General features: G+C 38.1%; 1 protein-coding gene across 1 annotated transcript in view; it reads right to left on the reverse strand.

The window, feature by feature from the left end:
• LOC106872833 (cilium assembly protein DZIP1L-like) overlaps positions 1 to 21,908 on the reverse strand; it is a 62,806-nt gene that overhangs the window by 22,321 nt on the left and 18,577 nt on the right. The window contains exons 5-15 of the mRNA XM_014919959.2: positions 21,412 to 21,549; positions 19,680 to 19,928; positions 17,418 to 17,502; positions 15,907 to 16,151; positions 14,566 to 14,673; positions 13,182 to 13,298; positions 9,401 to 9,638; positions 7,878 to 7,914; positions 4,198 to 4,324; positions 2,332 to 2,409; positions 988 to 1,114 (exon numbers count right to left, since the gene is read on the reverse strand). Coding sequence (XP_014775445.2) covers positions 988 to 1,114; positions 2,332 to 2,409; positions 4,198 to 4,324; positions 7,878 to 7,914; positions 9,401 to 9,638; positions 13,182 to 13,298; positions 14,566 to 14,673; positions 15,907 to 16,151; positions 17,418 to 17,502; positions 19,680 to 19,928; positions 21,412 to 21,549 — 1,549 coding nt within the window. The remainder of the gene's footprint in view (positions 1 to 987; positions 1,115 to 2,331; positions 2,410 to 4,197; positions 4,325 to 7,877; positions 7,915 to 9,400; positions 9,639 to 13,181; positions 13,299 to 14,565; positions 14,674 to 15,906; positions 16,152 to 17,417; positions 17,503 to 19,679; positions 19,929 to 21,411; positions 21,550 to 21,908) is intronic.

Below are 21,908 nucleotides of genomic sequence, written 5' to 3' on the forward strand. Positions count from 1 at the left end.
ACCATTGTGCTTTGTAATAAATTTTATACAGCTGAAAATCCTAAATACCATCTAATGCAAATAAAACCAGTTGTCAAAATGGTGAATTTAACCAGACAAACTACTTCTGAATGAGGTAGTGGTATACAAACATCATGTACAGGGTATCTATTTACACCCACACACACATGCATGCATGTATGTATGAAATATATACAGGCAATTATGGAATTCTGTGTTTCTAAAAATCTAGCCACAACACAGAAATCTGTAATATGAAACCTATTTCCCCATTAATTCTCATGGAATAAACTGAGATGTGTTCAAAAAGAAATGTTTTTGGGGAAAAACAAAAGTAATACAAATACTTTTATGCATAAAATACACCAGTTTTTAAACAAACATAGTATGAATATATAAAAAAATTATTTGAAAAGAAATACAGAAGGGAATAAATAAGAATGCAGTAATAGCTCTTCTACAAGAACCTTCTTTGACTCCACTCCTCATATTTTAACCTAAGCATAAAGTTGCCATCCCCTCCACCACCTCCTTGGAGGGGAGGTTGTAGTCTTGCAGGCTGCATGGAAATCTCAATAGTGCTAGTGGCACAAAAAAAAAAAAAAAAAAGAAAGTATCCGGTTCACCGGTAAATGGAGTGGACACAAGGAAATCATGCCGTAATGGACACTGGAGCATGATACAGTCCTTGGACCCATTGGATCCTGTTAAACTATCCAGTCAATGTCAGCATGGAATGTGGACGTTAAATAATGATGATGATATTATGGTAAAGTACATACTTATAATTAAGGATGTTAACTGCTGTGTGATAAGCTGTGGTGCAAATGGAGATACCACATTCTGTTCTGGAGACCATTACTATCAACATTTTGTTAACTAAAGTTGTTTGACATTTATGATGCACTCTTTCTTTGTAAAGAAAAAATTCCAACAGTAACTACAGTAGCAAAAAAACAAAAAGATTAAAAAAAGGAGGAAACAAACCTTTTACAACAGTTTTACTATCTTTCACAGTTTTCATACTTTTCTCTGAAGCTTGTAATTTTTTCTTAGCAATGGTGTTGACGAGTTCATCAAGTCTTTTATGTTCTTTATAAAAATCAGGGTATTTCTAAAATGTAAAATGAGCCAAGCTTTTGAACCATCCGTAAGTAGATTGACATGAGTAACACAGCTCAGTAGAGCAACAATATCTGTTTCTCTGACTACAGTTGACTATAGGCTTCTTCCAGCTTAATTCAATTTACTTTATTCTTTTGTCTTAAGTCTAAGACTTCCTACTACTAAGTCTCTACCACTCCATGTTTTCTCAGTTCTTCCTCTACAGAGCCACAGTGCTTTCAGAAACACCATAGTATGCCATGGTTCCTCATGTTGTCAACAATGGAACTGTTTAAAAACTATGCCACACTGCACAACATTACACCCACAAGCTAGTTAGGAAGCCTCCACACAAATACTATCCAAACATTTTCATAAAGAGGTTAAACAAAAAGAATATATAAAATATGAATATAAATATGAATATAATATACCAGGAAATACATGACTAGATTGACTTACTCTATACTATGAAACAGTCATGGCACTCCATTGGTTACGACGATAAGGGTTCCAGTTGATCCAATCAATGGAACAGCTTGCTCCTGAAATTAATGTGCAAGAGGCTGAGCACTCCACAGACATGTGTACCCTTAACGTAGTTCTTGGGGAGATTCAGCATGACACAGTGTGTGACAATGCTGGCCCTTTGAAATACAGGTACAACAGAAACAGGAAGAAAGAATGAGAGAAAGTTGTGGTGAAAGAGAACAGTAGGGGTCGCCATCACCCCCTGCTGGAGCCTTGTGGAGATTTAGGTGTTTTCGCTCAATAAACACTCACAACGCCCGGACTGGGAATCGAGACTGAGATCCTACGACCACGAGTCTGCTGCCCTAGCCACTGGGTCATTGCTCCTCCACAATGAAACAGTAAATGCTGAAAAATATAATATTGCTCTCAAGTAGACAAAGACATAGTTTATATGGATCTGTAGATTATGTCTAATCCTTCTACTAGTGTTATATACCATAGATCTGCTGGGCCACTGTTGATCCGAGATTAAACAAGTTTATCATCGCAACACACACCCTCACCATTGCTTCCACTATTACCATGATTAATACCACCCCTATCACTAACTCAAACACTACTAGCACTGCTGACATAAGTACTACTAAACTGGCCCGCCAGCACTACCACTGCGGGTGCTACTGCCATTATTATAACCTCAACACATCTGGAAATAAGTAAGTGGTAAAAACGATGTAGCGTATGTATGTATACCTTGGCTTTGTTGACTCTGTCTTTCTTGAGGATTGAAATCTTGTCTTGATAACTTTTGGTTGATATTGCTTTGGTACTCTGTAAATGAGAGAGAGATTAAAAACTGGTGCATGATGGAAAATCTGCTCTGTAGCTCCATGTCAGAAAAAAACAGAGGAAAAACTTTTACTAGAGCTCACAACTTAGATATTGTATTGTCCTGGTTAAGCTATACTGTATGTTTTATTCATCATCATCATCCTCATCATCATTTAGCACCCATGTTCCATGTTGGCATGGGTCAGACGGTTTGACAGGATCCAATTGGGTTTGAGGATTGCATCATGCCCTAAGGTTTTGTTTGGCATGGTTTCTATGGTTGGATGCCCTTCCTAACACCAATTACTTAACATTGTGTACTGATATATTTCTCATGCCACCAGCACTATTGAGGCGACCATGCAGCTTACAGGACTATGAGACCTGAGGAAGAATGTGCTTTTTTTTTGGGGGGGGTTAAAGTATGAGAAGTGGGTGTGTAGAGAAGGTTGTTGTAGAAGAGCTGCATGGATATATTTTTAGAATACTCTGTTTGCAAAATGAATTTCCTTTTTTTTAGACTATCCCCAAACAGAGAATCTAGCAAACATTGATGTTTTCCCCTTATACCTAGGGTGAGCAAAAAAAGGTCTGTTTTTAGACATTTGTAATTTTATTTTTATATGTTTATGTTATGTTTCTTTCCAATATGGCTACTCATGCCAGAGCAGCATGAAATGTCTGGCTCTTCTTCACTAACTCATGACACTACTCATTTTTTTTTTTGCTTCTGGTCACTTCATTACTCCCCACCCAACTCTGTCTCATCATTTACTCTCTCCACTGCCACCCTCTCACAACAAATAAATCTGTTTCTCACATCATACTTTAACTTCTCTCAATGCTCACCTAAAGACTTCATCCACTCTCATATTCTCTGTTGGTTGTGGAGGCTCTTTAGTCTTATGAATTACATGGTGACTTCATTAGTATTAGTGCCACAAAAAAGCACTCAGTCCACTCTGTAAAGTGACTATTGAATTGAGAGGAGACAACACAGGCGTAAGAGGATTCTTTTATCTAACCAAGGATAAGTCAACCTCTATAGTGCCAGTACCACAAAAAAACAAAAAAGCATTCTGTACACCTTGTAATGTGGTTGGTGTCAGTTTCTACTGCTGGGTAGCCTTCCTATGTCAAAAACTGAGATGTTTGAGCAAGGTATGCATCTCTGACCAGTTGAGCCCTGTCAAAGTATCCAACCCATGCCAATATGGAAAGGATTGTAAAACGATTGTGATAATGATGATAATGATGAAGAAAAGCTTCGTCTTTGAGATGGAGTTTTGGCAATGTGTGTAAGTGATGGAAGAGGGACTCACCATGAAAGATCACCATTTCACTAGTTATACAAGATATTTAATGCTGGTGCCACATAAAAAGCACCCATGCCGGCATCATGTAAAAGTACCCAGTACACTCTGTGAAGTGGTTGGCATTAGAAAGGATGTCCAGCCATAGAAAACATGCCAAACAGACGACTGGTGCCTAGTGCAGCCATGCCAGCATGGAAAACAGACATTAAATAATGATGAAGAAGATGATGATGATGAGTATATCTTAGGTTAACTGAAGAAGAGCAGATTGAGACTGCTCAACAATAACTAACATCCCCAAATACAATAACCGTTTCAGAGTTTGAACTTATGACTGGTTAAAAAACTACATTTATGAAGACCTCCACACTGTGTAGTTATGTCAAAATAACTATAGAGCTGGAGATGAGCTCTAGTTGGATCTTTGCATGACAAGTAATGTAAAAGAGATTGAGTGATAAAACAAACATACAGCAGGGAAACCAATCTTCTCCAGTTTCTCAGTCAACAGATCGGCCATTTCTGATTTCATTTCTTTTAAAATCTTTGGATTTTCAGATACTTGCTTGTACATCTTTTGCATCAGCTCATTGTATGATCTAAGAAAGAAACAAAAGAAACAAAAAAAAAAAAAATAGTAGTAGTGACCACACACAGTCACAATAATACATTAAGGCATGCTTATAAAAACTGGTAGGGAAATCAAAACAAACTGAACATAAAGAAATAAAAAGTACATTTCTTTAATTGCCCAGGAAAATATTGAGAGATTATCTAAACACAAGAATTTTGAGACTGAGGTGAAAATCTATGTGAAAGATATCAGTCACTATTAGGCCATTTGAGTGATGACAACAGACAATATAAATAACTCCACAAGAATCCAGACAAATACATCACCAACATAGTTATTGTTGAACAGTCTCAGCTCTGCTTCAGTTAATCTAAGGTAACTGGAAGCTTGGTTGCAAATCTACAAATCCATCCACTACATATCTATTCATGTGTGTACCCATAAGTCTGTATAATGTATACACTCGGTCATGTTGTAGTTGGTTGTAGGTAATGTAGTATACAAACCATAGAATGCTGTATCTGTTTTGGTCAACAGTTTATTTACAAATGACATGAATAAAGGCAGTGTCCTTGGCTCAGACAGACCATATAGTGTTCAGTGGTAAGGATCATTGCTCTTCTTGATTAAACATCAAACAGAGCAGACATTCTAGGGAATATTCTCTACTATACACACACACACACACAAAACACTGCATGCATATATATATATATATATATATATATATATATAGGACAATGCAACACCTGGTGTAGGAATGGAAACCATGATCTCTCCATCATGAATGCATCACCTTAACCACTAAGCCACACACTTTCATGTGTGTATGTAAGACAGGATGTTGGACTTGTTGCCTTCAAGGAAATATATTGATTTCAAAATTTGGTACAAGGCCAGCAATTCCAGGTAAGGAGGTAAGTCATTTACATTGACCCCAGTACCTGACTGGTACTTATTTTATCAACCCCAAATTACTGAAAGGCAAAGTTGACCCTGGTGGCATTTAAACCCTGAATGTCATGCCAGAAGAAATGCTTCTAAGCATTTTGCCTGGTGTGCTAACAATTCTGCCAGTTCATTTCCTTATAAAGGAAAAATATTGGTTTCAAATTTTGGCACAGGGCCAGCAATCACATTGACCTTAGTGCTCAATTTATTTATTGACCTTGAAGTGATAAAAGGCAAAGTTGACCCAGGCAGCATTTGAACTCTGAATATAGAGTTGGAAGAAATACCACTAAGCATTTTGCCCGGTGTGCTAACCATTCTGCCAGTTCACTGCCTTATAAAAGAAAAATATTAAAAAAAGACTGAGGTGGGAACGCTAAGCAGTGATGTGTATAAATGTAATGTTATTACCAGTTCAAATATGCCAGTGGCAAGCTCGAACTTATAAACAAGTCATTCACTGTGTTTTGTCAGTGAGAAAATTTATTTACAGCCAGCCACTGATTAGTGCTACCAGCTGACATACAACAACTGGAATAACATAAGAAAGATTGTCTCCCTTATCAGCTCCCACCATCTGGTTTTTGTGACTGAAGAGGAGATCACCATTCTGAAATGCTTGTAACTCACAATCTGGATAGGTAGCACTGTGAGCTGGTTTAGGTGTATTTACACCATTCATTTGTAGCAAGAAATTTTCTCCATAACAAAACACAGTGGATGGCTTGTTTACGAGTTTGAACTTCCCACTGGCATATTTAAACTGGTAATAACATTGCATTAAAAAAAGAATATTATTCCTAGTAATTTTCCCCATTAGCAAGATACCGCAATTTGTAAGTCAACTTAATTGGTTGGTAGAGGGCTTAAATTAAACACTACAAGTCCAGAACATTCTTTGTTATAACACTCTACCACATTTGCCATTAGCTTATATTATCAGAACATGTATTACTGTATTCAACTCAAACCCACACTGAAAGATGACATGATTGAGTCTAACATCAGACATCAATGAAATGAGAGTCTGACATAATCAGGTAAAGTTCACAAAGCACTCAAGTTAGGGTCAGACACTAACAAGTATTAGTGGAAAATTTTTTGCTATTGGAGCCTGGTGTAGCCATCCGGTTGCACCAGTCCTCAGTCAAATCGTCCAACCCATGCTAGCATGGAAAGCGGACGTTAAATGATGATGATGATGATGATGATGATGAGGTGGTAAGGACTGATCTCAGGAAGTTGGACTTCATGGAGGAAATGACCATGGACCGAGATGTCTGGTGATATGAAGTTCTTGAGAAGACCCACCCACATCAGCGAAACTGAGTTCTAGAAGCGCTGTGTAGAAAACTTCTCACACACTCTACCACAACAAACCAAACTACGTCTCTAAATACCTTCACTTCATCACATTTCTGCTTCATGTACTATGATTACCTCCCACTCCCTAATCTTGTCCTCTTGGCCTAGTGCCACTGTATCATCGCTCTCTGCCTGCTTGCCCCAACCTGTGCATTCTACACACATGTCTTGTCTCACTCTTATTGCCAAATGCTAGCCCCCGACCTGGGTGTTCTACCCACACGAGAAAACTTTTCCCTCACTCTACCCCAACAAACCAGTTTACATCTCTTCTCTTTCTCGCATTTCCTCCTTCATTCACTATGTCGAGCTCTCATTCCCCAATCCTGTTCTCACACCCCTGCACCTCTGCATCATTGCTATCCGGTAGCCCGTCCAACTCCATATATACCCAGGTCTTTCACCACTTACTCGCACTCTTTAATAGCACTCCCTTCGCAATATCCTGCCACTTATGTCATGGCATTTGAACCTCAAGCGTATGCCCTGGCACTTGCCACTATCTATACCTCTCTCTTCCTTCACTCAACCATCTTATTTATACTCTGATCCCCATTCCTTATGAGCAGGCCCAGCATTTTGCCACCTTCTCCATCCTGCGGTCTCCCACTCTCTCTCTCTCTCTCTCCCTTTCTCTGGCATTTCCCTCAGGCTGGGCAACCATGTATTTTCTTAGCAGTAGCACACCTGTTTCTGTCTTCATTCCTGATCTTTCTCTCTCCGGCTGGGTAACCTTGTACTTCCTCTTCAGCAAGACACCTATATCTGTCTCACTATAATCTTTTCGTCACCACCTCTTCCAATGCCTCTTCCTCTCTTAAAAGTTTTTGTCTTGCAAGTGCTTGGTGACCCTATCAGTGCAGGTGCTGCTTAAAAGCACCCAGTCTACACTGTAAAGTGGTTGATGTTTGGAAGGGCATCTAGCGGTAAAAACCTTTCCAAAACTGAACTTGCCTGTACATGTGCCACATAAAAAGCACTACTCACCTTTCCTGTGCTTGTACCACATAAAAAGCACTACTCACCTCGCCTGTGCTTGTACCACATAAAAAGCACTAAGTCCACTCTGCTGAGTGGTTGGTGTTAGGAAGGGCATCCAGCTGTAAAAATCCTGCCAAAACAGTCACAGAAGTCCGGTGCAGGCCTCAGCCTGGCAGGCTCTTGTGGTACCATCCCACCTATGCTAGCATGGAACACAGATGTTAAATGATGATGATAATGATGATGATACATGCACATATGAAATAAAAATATTAACTCACTGGGTATCATAGAGACTGTTTTGGGTACCATGGTCATCTGAAATATAAATAAGTTACATGATACTTAATTATAACATTTTTTTGCCTCGGCCCTAACAAAAGAATGTTAGCTGCTATAGAAACTCAAATTAAGTCTGCTGTCCCACCCAGTGTGTGTGTGTGTGTATATATATATATATATATATATGTGTGTGTGTGTGTGTTGGAGAGGATTTCACTACACATCTTCTCTCAACAACAGGTGCTTCATTGGTCACTACATGTAAATGAAAGTGGGTGGGTGTCGGAGTTTCACTTCACATTTGTTATGCTCAGTAACAAGAGTGTTAACTATGACCAATGTAGGTGTCAGGGAACCAGAAGTACATTCTATGTCATTTACTCTCAGTAACAGCCAGGGTCCCACTCGTTTCATTGCTAGTAATATATGTAGGTTACAAAAATGTAGTTCTTTGTGGGTTAGAAGCGTCACAATTGATGACTACCAGGTTTGTTAAGAACTTTCCTCTCTTATACATTTCTACAATACAAGAACCTTTAATATTAGTTTCAAATTTTAATACAAGGCCAGCAGCTTTGGGGGATGGGGCAAGTCGATTACAACAACCCCAGTACTCAACTGGTACTTATTTTATCGACCCCGAAAGGAAGAAAGGCAAAGTTGATCCAGGTAGCATTTGAAATCAGAATGTAAAGCTGAAAGAAATCCTGCTAAGCATTGTTTTCTGGCACAATAATGTTTCTGCCATTTCAACTCCCTAAAGTTTATTGCTTGTGCTAGCTGAGAATCAAATCCAGGCTGCTCATGTGGCAGGTGAGCATTCTACCACTGAACCACCAACATTTCATAAGAACTTTTAATACTTCAACCATATTAACCGTTTAGCATTTAAACAGGCCATATCTGGTCCAAGTATTCTGCCTTTCTCATGCTCAAAGTGGCTAAGTCTAGCTTTTCATACCTACCCTACAATGTCATACTAAAAATAAACAATCAGTCATCTAAATCTTGAAGCTACAAGATAATGCAGGATTAGTTTAAAACAATATAAATATACACTGCTTTTGATAAAATAATTTGAATGCTAAAGGGTTAATCTCACTTATCTCATATCTAATATACCTCCTGGAACAGCAATATTAGACAAAAAGCTATTGCTTATTCTGTTTCTTTATAGTTTTTATACCTTCTTGCATTTCTCATTTCATTTTATATTTTACCTTATCAAATAAACTGGTGTAATGTCTTTGATAACTACACACTGCCTCTTAATCTTTCTCAAAATTATGAAGTTTCTGATGCCATGACAAAAGTAAAAAGGTCTTTGTACTATGACAAAAGCAACGTTTCTTAGAAAATCTACATAATTCAGGTTGAAACTGCAGCCCATTGGCAAACCTAACCATCCTCGTTGTGACAATTAAAATAAAATGGCATGCCCAATGACAACACAATCCTATCACATAAATTACTTGTCTAACTGATGCTATCATGGAGAACCAGATATAAATTTAATCTTTACCATCATTAGTTCTTTCTAAATCTTCTTCCTCATCTTCATCATCATCTTCTTCTTCCTCCTCCTCCTCCTCCTCCTCCTCTTCTTCTTCTTCCTCCTCCTCCTCATCATTGTTATCATCCTCTTCAATGTTTTCAATTTCCTCAACCATATCTATTACTCTGTCAGCATCTCTATCCTTCACTGGAGATATGTGAAAACTGAATGTGTCCACTGATGCTTTCTTTTCCAAAGGAAGAGTCTATCAAAAATAAAAAAATTTAAAAAAAAATTAAAAAAAAAGAAAATAGAGTGAAATCTAACATAACAAACTGCACCTCTCTGATGTAATGATTCTTTACACATATAATATAGAGAAATGACAAAAAAACAGATCTTTAAGAATATTTATCCAACTCAAAACTGATGGTATTTTGTGCTATTGTCATCTCAGTATTATAATTATTATCAGAATCGTTAGCACACTGGGAAAAATGCTTAGCAGTAGTATTTCGTCTGCCAGTACATTCTGAGTTCAAATTTCACCGAGGTCAACTTTGCCTTTCATCCTTTCAGAGTCAATAAATTAAGTACCAGTTGGGTACTGGGGTCAATCTAATCGACTGCCCCCCCCTCCCTCAAAATTTCAGGCCTTGTGCCTATAATAGAAAGTATTATTATTATCAGATTGTATGGTGGCAAGCTGGCAGAATTGTTGGCATGCTGGACGAAATGCTTAGCAGTATTTCACCTGTTGTTCTGTTCTGAGTTCAAATTCTGCCGAGGTTGATTTTGCCATTCATTCTTTTGGGGATTGATGTAATTGACTAGTCCCCTCCCGCCAAATTTCAGGCCATGTGCCTTTAGTAGAAAGGATCATTATTATAAATTTGTGAAACATGGCTGCTTTTACTGTTGGAATTTCAAAAAGGTGGAGAATTTCAACAAAAGCTTCATGCCACCTCAAATATGAAATGAAATGGAAGGACTTCAAAACTAACAATGCTGTCCAAGAAAAATCCAGAAGTCAAAGCATTGGATCAACTGGAATGAAATACGAGCTTTGATGGTTAGGACATGTGGTAAGAATGAAAGAAAATAGATTTTCCTTGTCATAGACTCTTCAGTGAATTAACCATGGGGATGTCCTTTCTGCTGTTACAAAGATCAGTTAAAAATCAACCTTCAAAATGGTTGAAAATGAGACAAAAACATGGGAAACTGAAACTCAGAACCATTCCAATTGGCATAACTCCATCATTACCACCACTGTAACTGACCTTTTTGAAGCCAAAAGAAAAAGGAAACTGTAAAGAACATAATGAATGCGTGATGTACATGAACATGAAGGAAGCACTCATTCAGAAGGAAAGTGTAATTCTCAGGCATAAGAAACAGCCACCACCTCTGCCAATATTTTACATATCATCATCATCATCATCATCATCGTTTAACGTCCGCTTTCCATGCTAGCATGGGTTGGACGATTTGACTGAGGACTGGTGCAACCGGATGGCTACACCAGGCTCCAATCTAATTTGGCAGAGTTTGTGCTGATATGCACACACATGTATGTAAAGGCTGTGTGGTTAAGAAGTTTACTTTACAACCACATGGTTTGGGGTTCAGTGCCACTGTGTGGTATCTGGAGCAAAACAGAGTCTTCTACTACAGCCCCAGCTCAACCAATGCCTTGTGAGTGAATTTGGTTGATGGAAAACTGCAGTAAGACCTTAGAAGCTATGGTAAATAATTGAAGTCAATAATTCAGGTTAATAGTAAGTAGTTTGGCACCAAGTAACTTGTGCTTCTGAAACATATCACTTCTTTACAATTACCAATAAATCATAGGACCCTTGCTGCACTATAAATTTCAGCTTTTAAATGTTATAATTCAGTTTATTGTCAACATATACAAATACAATGAAAGGCTGTTTACATTTAAAGTTGTCAAAACAATAATTAATGTGTAAAGCAGCAGACACTATCAATATACAACGACAGAAGAAAATAATGTTTCTTGCTAATTTTGATACAAAACCAGCAATTTCAGGTGGTGGGGAAAATTGATTACATCGACCCCAGTACTCCACTCATACTTATTTTATTGACCTTGAAAGGATTAAAGGCAAATTTGACCTTGGCAGTATTTGAATTCAGAACATAAAGCCAGAAGAAGTACTGCTAAGCATTTTGTTAGCTTTACAGAAAAACATAATAATAATGGTAATAATAATAATGTGGCTCTCATGGCTTCTCATCCTAACTGATTAGAAGTGTTATCATGTACATTGTTTCTTCTTGGTATAAAAGATGGGCTATAGCAAATATTCTGCTCAATACCACAGATTTGCTTGTCAGTTGTTTCACCTTAACCAGCTGAGCATGGCCCTTAGTGGCTGACAATATGTGCATCTCTGATCACAAGCAGAAGTAGTGAGGAAGCATAATAGTCATGTGTCGGGAGGAATTCTTTGGGGTTTGGATAATTCACCTCATAGGTGTTTCATTCAACATCCTTAAACAACCCTTATTCAAGGATCTTTTGAGTGGGATGGGCTACTCGACCTGAAGAAAATTCTAACAGGGCCCCACCTGTAAGGTCCTGCTCTGTTAATCTTGATATGAGATCACCATGTCATGTACATATGGTTGTGATGCACATTCCAGGTGTACCCATATCAGACGGGTAGTCATGATGGGTATACTGAGCTTTGTATATTTTACCCCAGTGTCACTTTTATGGCATGCACTGCTCTCACTCAATAATAATAATAATAATAATAATAATAATAATAGTCATAAATAATAATCATCCTTTCTACTATAGGCACAAAGCCCGAAATTTGGTGGGAGGTGGGGGGGGGGCAGTCGATTAGATCGATCCTGTACACAACTAGTGTTTAATTTATTGACCCTGAAAGGATGAACGGCAAAGTCGACCTCAGTGGAATTTGAACTCAGAATGTAATTACAGACGAACTGCTGCTAAGCATTTTGCCTGGCATGCTAATAATTCTGCCAGCTCGCCACCTTAAATAATAATAGTAATGTAATGATTTCTAATGTTGTTGCAGGCCATATAGCAGCATTTCATCTGTCTTCATGTTCTGAGTATGTCTTTATGTACCAGAGGCGAGTTATTCAAATCACAAAGACTTCCTCTCAGCACATGGCTATGATGACCCCTCCCCACTACTTCTGCTTGTAGTGAGAGATGCACATATTGCCAGCCACTGAGAGACATGCTCAACTGGTCAAACAACTGACAAGCAAATCTGTGGTACTGAGCAGAATATTTGCTATAGCCCATCTTATTATTATTATAATGATGATTATGTAATGAAATTGGCTCGCTGGCTTAACCACTCTATTAACAAAGATTTTCTAATGTAAGCACAAAACCACAAATTGAAATCAGATCTAATACTTGACTGGTACTTATTTTATAAACCTTAGAAGGATTAATGGTAGAATTAACTAGGATTAGATTTTAACTCAGAATATAATAGGGAAGTGACTAAATACTACATGATATTTTGTCTGATGCGCCACCAATTATGCCACTCCACTAAGCTATATTATAAATAATCAAGTCAAAGAGAGTGTCTCTATGTCTTTCCTTGACCTGTAGCCAAATTTCTTTCAGAAAACTCCTAACATCTTAGAAAAGAGCATGCTCAACTAGATAGTGTCAATGACAAGCACAACAAAACTAACACATCCCTGCCCCCACAACATTATTACTCAAATCTAGAGACATGTTACCAGACAGCATTAAAGATACTCAACAGACAATACATACCTGTTTCTTTGATATTGCTGACTTTTCAGACTTTTGGAAGAAGTTCAGCTTCCTTTTAGCAGCTTTGGTCACAGTGGGGGCCTTCTTTTTGTTCTGCTGGATTTTCTCCTGGCTCTTCTAAGATCAGACAATTTAGACACACATACCAATGATTTGGAAAGACACAGTATATTACAGGTATTTAATATGTATCAAATATAGCCAAATATCATGTATATTCGAGCATTGCAATTAATACCTCCAAGTGTATACACAATTATCAGTCACTCTGATGATGTGGCCAGTCCAGCATAACTGAGCCTTCAACAATATTATTGAACCAGCTGTGTCCAATGCTTCTTGGTTTGTCACTGTCCTTCCAGCAAATATGCCCATGATCCTGTGCAGTGCCCTTGTGTGAAACTGTTCCAGCTGTTTGATATGCTGATGGCATGGGGGTCAATGTTTCACATCCATAGAGTGGAGTAGAGACGATTACAAGGAAGGCCTAAACTAAGGTACAAAGACATGCTGAAAAACAACCTCATTAGTCCACTGGAACTTGAAGCCTCTGCCTCAGGCAGATCAACATGGAGGTCTCTCACCTCATAAGCAGTAGCTGCCTTTGAAGAGGACCACAAAGTAGTGTCTACCTCAATCCAGTCAACAGACTATCACTGTGACATCTATGGGTACCTGTGTGCTTCCAGCTTTGGATTGCGGAGTCACATGCACTAATCACTGAGAACACAAACTTTGTCATCGTTGGACAGAGACAGACCATCAACAAGTATATAACATGAAAATAATGTGTAATAAAATATTTACCTGAATAAGGCACTGCTCTGCTGCAAATAAACATTTTACATTGCACAAATAAAACTCAGCAATATGCAACAGCAGCTATTGCTGCGGTTTACAGTGAGGTGAATATCTCTCTGTGGTACCTAGTAACAGCTAGGTGGGCTGTACCTCATTGTGGTACCTACTTGCATTTATGTGGACTGTACTTCACTGTGGTACCTTCTTACAGTTAGGTAGACTATACCTCACTGTAATCTCTATGTACAGTTGGAGTGAATCTCACAGGTAACTACTTACATCAAGGTCAACTGTACTTTCCAGTGGTACTTACAGTTTGGTGTACAATATCTCAATGTGGAACCTACCTACTACTTGGTGGAATCTAATTCACTGTGGTATCTACTTACAGCTCAGCAGTCTGCACCTCACTGTGGTACTAACTTTTGGGTAGATGGAATCTACAGAACTATATAGTTAGCAGTTGAGACCTCACCAAAACACCCAAAGCAGTTGTGACTGTTTCATTCATGTAATTTGCAACAGAACAGATTTTGAACAAACAGTCTTCTATGCTAAAAGAAACTTTATCATCTCAACTGACCTGTAACATTTCCTCTTCATGCTTTTTCTTCAATTCCTCCATCTGCAAATGCCACATTTTCTCTTGTTCTTTCAAGTGTGAAGTGAAGTTTTTCTCAAGGTTTTGAATCTAAACACAAAAATTAAATAATAAGGTCTTCATCATCATTTTCACCATAACCAGTGCTCAGGTGCACAACAACTCATCAGAAAAAGTAACCAAAACTGCATGAACAGTTCATAGAATATGCACAGGAAGTGTAGAAGTCTTAAAAAAAAAAAACGAAGAAGAAACTGGGGTGGGGGGCATCAGGTGTACTGTTGGCGAATGTTAGGAAGGAGAGAAGATTTGAAAGATGTAGTGTTTTGATTGCTAACAAACTGATTCAGGTAGTTTATTCTATGGTTCAGCAATTCTGAGTGCAAAAAAATGTTTCCGAAAGTCATGGGTGCTGTGTTGTTTTTTGATTTTGTAAGCATGTCCATATATTCTTTTATTCTTTTATTTGCTTCAGTCATTTGACTGTAGCCATGCTGGAGCACCACTTTGAAGGGTTTTAGTTTAACAAATTGTCCCCAAGACTTTTTTAAACCATTATGCCATGCTTAAGAAGACCCACCAAGCCAAGTAAAATTGCAGTCATGGCATATACTGGCGTCATGCAAATGGCACCTGCGTTGGTGGCATGTAAAAGCACCTGTTACACTCTTGGAGTGGTTGACGTTAGGAAGGGCATGCAGTCATAGAAATCATGCCAAATCAGACAGACCCAACTGTGGGATATGCATTAATTTAATTGAGGGATCAGAGTTCTCCTTCAAACAGGGACAACGTTTAAGAGTGAAAAACAGCTTCACATATACTTCGGAGAACCTGATATATGCACTAACCTGCTCTGGGTGTCAAGAGCAATACATAGGCCAAACAAAAAACAGTCTACGTCAAAGGATGGGTCTGCACAGATCCCAGATCAAAATTTCCAAAAACAGAAAAATAGCATTCAGCCAACACATCAATGTTTGCGCCAATAACAAAAATCCAAGCTTCAGCATTTTTCCCTTCTACCAATTCAGGGACAATACAACCTGCAGCCAACGAATTAATAAAGTGACTCTCTTTATTACAAAATACAGACCCCTGCATGCTAATGTTTCTGCCAGCTCACCGCTTTAGTATGTTGTAGCATTGAGGTATGTAGGATACTGGAGCTGTGTGGTATAGCGGTCTGTAGAATGATGTAAAAGTTGCTTAAGAATAAGCTTACTAGTCCCTTAGCAAAGCCTGAACTCATAAGTTGTGTGCCACCATTCTTCAAGCCTAAACATTTAAGGAATGCAACTTCTATGTTCAGACATATGTTACCTTTTTCTGCAATAGTTTCTCTGAAAGTTTGGTTTCCTTTCTGAACACAGCTAAATCTTCCTGACTTTCTTTCGGTGCTGCAGAAATTACAGCTTTGTTTTCCTGATGAGCTAACACTACTGACTTTTTCTTTTTGTTGCTGTCTTGAACTACTCGTCTTGACATATTCTTTGGTAAGGCTTGAGGAACAGCATCGACTTCATCATCATCATCACGGATGGCACCCAAATTTGTTTGCTTGACAGCTGCAAAATAAACATAAGTATTTCCATTGTATCAATGTGTGTTTGTTTCTCCTTGCCTTAACATTGCATGATAGTTGTAAACAAGCATCACCATCATACAAGTGTTGTCATTCATTTCCAATCTTTCATAAAAACATGTTGAGCCATGGGGGATATATCACCTTGCTTGGAAGTGGATGAGGGTTGGTGACAGGAATGGCATCCGGTCAGAAAACCCGTCTTGGTGAATTCTGTCTGACCCAAGCAAGCATGAAAAAGTGGACATTAAAATGATGATAATGGTACACACACACACACACACACACACACGTGTGTGTGTGTGTGTGTGTGTGCATGCGTGCTCATATCCTATTGCACCATGTATGTCTGTGACCAAGAAACTGAACTCTAAGCTGTGACATAAGCATTACACAGTAATGACAACTCTGATGTAAATTTGATGACTATTTCCTTAATTTGTAGAGTTCAGTTCAAATCCTTACATGACTATATCTTAGGTAAAGAGAGGTTCTACCAGACTGAGTTAGTCCAAGATACACTACATGAATGCTACTCTGGCAAGATTCTGAATTACTGGGGTTGGCACACCTAGCTTTCTCTCATAGCCTTCTTCAATATCACCTCAAAAGACAGAGTTCATGTCCCAGATTCCATTTTGAATAATTTTACTGTTACCTTATAAACATTTAATTCTACCACCAGAAAAAATAGGCAAGAAGTGACATTTTCAAATTGTTCAATTCCCTAACAGTAATAAGAACTGGACAGACTGTAATTAACTGAACACATTGCAAATTAATAGGCAGCTTGTAATTAAATAGGGATAACTTGAAATTAAGTGGAAAGAGGGTAATTAACTGGACTGACTCTAATTAAAGAGGCATCTAATTAAATGGGTAACTTGTAATTAACTGGAGATGATGAAATTAAGTGGTCATCTGACTGAATGGGTAGCTTGTAATTAACTGGAGACAATGCAATTAAATGGACAGACTATAATAAACTGGATAGATTGTAATTAAGTGGTCAGTTTGTAATTACGTGGACAGCTTATGATTTGCTGGACAGCTTGTAAGTTATGGAGGACAGTTGATAACTAAATGGATACATATGTTTATTGAGTAGCTTGTAATTCACTGGACAAATGTATTTAACTGGACAGCTTCTAGTTAAGTAGACAGTATGTAGTTAATTGGGTATATATTGCTCAACTGGACAAATTGTAAATACATAGAAAGAGAATTAATTTCAGGTGTTTAAACTTACAAAATTTTTTCATTAATTCTTTAAGATTGGCTTCATATTGCAAATCCCTTTCATGGAATAACTTCCACATATTGGCAATCTCTTTCTGGAAAATTGTAAGAGTAAAAACACATTACTAATTGAATAATATAGAATTTCAATAATCAACCCTTATTAATATCCTAAAGACTAGGGTTTCCACCTCAAGCATCAGAAAATACTTCAACTTTGATCGATGGATGACCTCTACAATGCAAAAATGTAACCTACATCAAAGTATTGTTTATATACTTTTCTTCGTTTTATCTGTCAGTCTGGAGGAAAGGCGGGGGCCTCTGAGACTTGTGGAATGGTGTGTGGGAGGTATCCTCAAACTAGGGACCTTGCCTAAATTCTTGTAACAGAATGGATTCTGTTAAAGACATCAAAGGTATCAGATGGTGGTGTTAAATTGCATGGTAAGATTAAGTCTACCACCCTAACATGAAGCTGTTGACACCTGCACACATGCTCAACAGTCACTTGCCAATATGATACAACCATTAGATCACAGATGTGTTGTTGACCCTCTCTCTCTCACTCTCTGCCTCCAACTCCTCTCAGATAGCAACCTGCACAGAGGCAGCAGCACTACCACCAACTCAACCCACTTAATTCTCTCACAGATGAGATGACAAAGGACCAAGATAATTGGTAATTTACTGTGCTCGGGAAAACTTGTTCATCATGGAGAAAATGAGGCCCTAAGAGCATTTTGTTTATGCCTAAACATGCTAGGTCTTGCCCCTGAACCCAATGTTTTCTAGCAAGCATTCCCTATATCTCATCCTCCTTAAACCCATCCTGCCATCATTCTTCTAAGGCACTACCAAGCTGTTATAATCTCTTGAGATAACCAGCACATTTCAACCTACCTCCTTTATTTTTGAGCTCCTTTAGAACAACTTACTATTAATAGCCACCCTTTGTTCTCAGTTTCAATCCTCCCCACATCATTTTTCATCTATAACCCCCCCCCACACCATTTCCTGTACCTTCACTTATCTCTCCCTCTCCTCTACATCTCAGACCTGCCATACCTCATCTTCAACACTGCTCATATTTGCCATCATTCTCTACACCTCCTCATATCCACCATCAATGACTCCACTCCACCATTATTTTCCCACTCACTTTAACCATGCTTACATACCTCTGAACTCCATTTCTATTACTGTACTTCACCTTGCATATCACCTCCCTATTAATGATGGTGGGTGAGAGGTATCCTCAAACCAGGGATCTCACCTAAATTCTTGCAACAGAATGGACTCCGCTAAAGACACCAAAGGTATCAGATGGTGGTGTTAAATTGCATAATGAGATTAAGTCGACCATCCTAACATGAAGCTATTGATACCTCACTTTACTCAACTCCATACTAATATTTTCCATCAGCTATACTCACCCCTTATTCATTACTCACTACATTCACCTCTACTTCCATCTTTAACCATCTGTTGCCCTCCTCTGACACTCATATGAAATTATCTCCACCACCATTGCTCCACTGTCTGCAGTCTCTCTTATACTTACCTTCTTATATCATCATGTGATGCTCTAACATATCATTACCATCATCTCTATCTAGTTTTTAGCTACTCTCATCGACTCTTATGCATTGTGGGGTAGCCATGTATCTCTTCTAGAGCAACACACTTGTGCTTGTTTCTCTATCATACTTTAGCCTTTCAACACCTAGCATAAAACCATCTCCCCTCCTCTCAAAGCCACCACCCCCAACTCAACCAAAGGGATTTTTCCTTCTCTTCCTTTGTGCTTGTGGTGTAAAAGAAAAAAAAAAAAGCATCCAATACACACTGTAAAATGGTTGGTGTTTGGAAGGGCAACCAGCAATAGAAACTATGTCAAAGCTGATACTGGAGCTCAATGCAACCCTCTTTACATCCTGTCAAACTGTCCAACCCATACTAGCAGGGAAAACAGATATTAGATAATGGTGATGATGATACTCTGAATTTAAATCAGTCCATGATGTAAATATGAAGTTTTAATATTAATATATTCAAGACACCAGGCAAAATGCTTAGAGGTATTTCGTCTGTCTTTACACCCGAGTTTAAATTCCACCAAGGTCAACTTTACTTTTCATCATTTTGGAGTCTACAAAATAAATACCAGTTGATCACCAGGATCAGTATAATTGAGTTAGTCCCTCCCTCAAACTTGCTGGCATTGTGTCAAAATTTGAAACCAATATTAATAGATTCAAGAGAAATTTACATGTTTTTGAGTGTCTCTTTCTTCAAAGGCTTGCAGATGATCCCTGAGCAACTTCAGTTCCTTTTCAAAAGCCAAGTTGTTAGTATCTGATGTTGGCACGATACTACGACTACCACTGCCATGGCCACTACTACTGTCACCATCTGTGTTTACTGCAGTGGTAGGGACCACTGTGAGGTCACTGTGTCGCTTTGTCAAATGGGTCTGTAAGTATGAGTGATGTAGAAATGCTTTCGGACAATAAGGACACTGCAAAGAAAAAGGTTAGAAAAAAATATAAGGAAGAATTTAAAAATGAAGTTTGGAGGAAATGTAAAATAGAATTACTGTATATACTCATGTGTCGAGGCACCCTATATCATGTTTCATTTTAACTGAAAAACTAAGGTGTCACTTATTTATGGGGCAAAGTTGAAACTACGAAGGGAAAATAATTTGTACTAAGATTTAACACTGAATTAGGAGAGCAACTTATATACATTACTGCAACTTATACACAAGTAAATATGGTATTTATTTATTTATAAATAGAATTGTTCTAATTAACTGAAATATATAAGTAACAGAAATGGCAAATACTGTTCAATTTATTATTGCAATCTGTAGTTATAACCATTATGCTATGATTTTTTAGCCATACCAATCCTCTTTCTCAAACCTAGTCAAACTATTCTTTCAAGTCATTACCATAATTTCCAACTACAACCACTGCCAACCTTCACCTATAAGCCATCATTAATCTCTTAATGTTGAGCCACCACTACTTATCTTGCCATTTGAGCTATCACCCAAGCTTCACTGATCTTAAAACTTGTTTTGCATGAGCAAACTATTTCTCCATTCTGTCCAAAACTGTAAAAGTAGCATCCTCCATCAATTTGGATACCCCTCAAATTGACATAACCCCTAAACTGTTTCAATATTACATCAATATCCATCAAACCAACACTGATCACAGCCTACCAATCTAACTATCATTCAATACCAACTAACACGACTATAAACGAGCCTACAAGGAAGCCTTTATATGATTGCTTAGGCTACTAGAAATATCAGCCAAATTTCCTACACTCATAAAAAAAAAAGGATCAAAGGTCCTTCCTGAGTCATAGGCTCATAAGGCTGGATTCCTGGATTCTGTGGTGCATATATTCCCCTACTTGATAGGACACTAGTCCATTGTATGGTAACCCAATTTTAGCAACTGAGTGGACTGGAGTAATGCGAAATGTTTTGCTCAAGAACTCAATGCATCACTTGATCCAAGAATTGGAACCACAATCTTATGATCATGAGTGCAACATCCTAACCACTAAGCCATGCACCCCGCTCCACATGTTTTACTCTGCCATCTCCAAAAAAAGATGGATTGGATAATATATTCTAAGGTACATGCTGAAAAGAAGGAATGGTCATTGTTTGGTTGGTTTTGATCATAGATTTACTCAAGTTTGACTTGGGGTTAAACAATAACAACTATCCAAATTTCATCACTAATAGCAACAGATCAATACTACCCATAATTCACTACAAAGCAGTAAATCAAGATGTGTGAAACAGCAGCAGTACCAACAGCACAGTTAGCCCACCACCACTACCACCACCACCACCATGTAGCCAATCACAATAGGGCTACTGTTGCTCCCACCAGTAACAACAACAGCAGCCTTAATGTTAGAGCTAACCTACGCACACATAATACCACAGTGTAACTTATAAAAGCATCAAGTACCTTATGGTAATTCCCAGGTACACCATGAATGAGCTGCTGTTGGGCCATCAACAGTTTCTTCCTCTTGTGACTCTCCTTGCTGACTTTAGAAAGCTCCTTCTGTAGTTTCTCAATCTGTTGCTTGAGTTCATTCTCCTTCTATAGGATTAAAGACAACATCAATAAAACCCTGACAGTAATAAATAGCAAAGGGAAATAATTTCACAAGTCAGAAACATTTACAACATTGTGCTGTTAAGAATCTGAATATAAAAGAAAAAGAAAAGAAAAAAGAACAAGATAATCACTTTTAAGGACAATAATACAGGCACAGGTATGCTTTTATAGTTGAGAAACTTGCTTCCTAACCATATGGTTTTGGGTTCAGTCCCACAGCACAGTACCTTAGGAAAGTATCTTCTACAATAGCTCCAGGCTGTCAGAGCCTTGTGAATGAATATGGTAGACAGAAACTGAAAGAAGCCAGTCATATATATATATATATATATATATATATA

The sequence above is a fragment of the Octopus bimaculoides genome, chromosome 7 (assembly GCF_001194135.2).
Source record: "Octopus bimaculoides isolate UCB-OBI-ISO-001 chromosome 7, ASM119413v2, whole genome shotgun sequence".
NCBI lineage: Eukaryota > Metazoa > Mollusca > Cephalopoda > Octopoda > Octopodidae > Octopus > Octopus bimaculoides.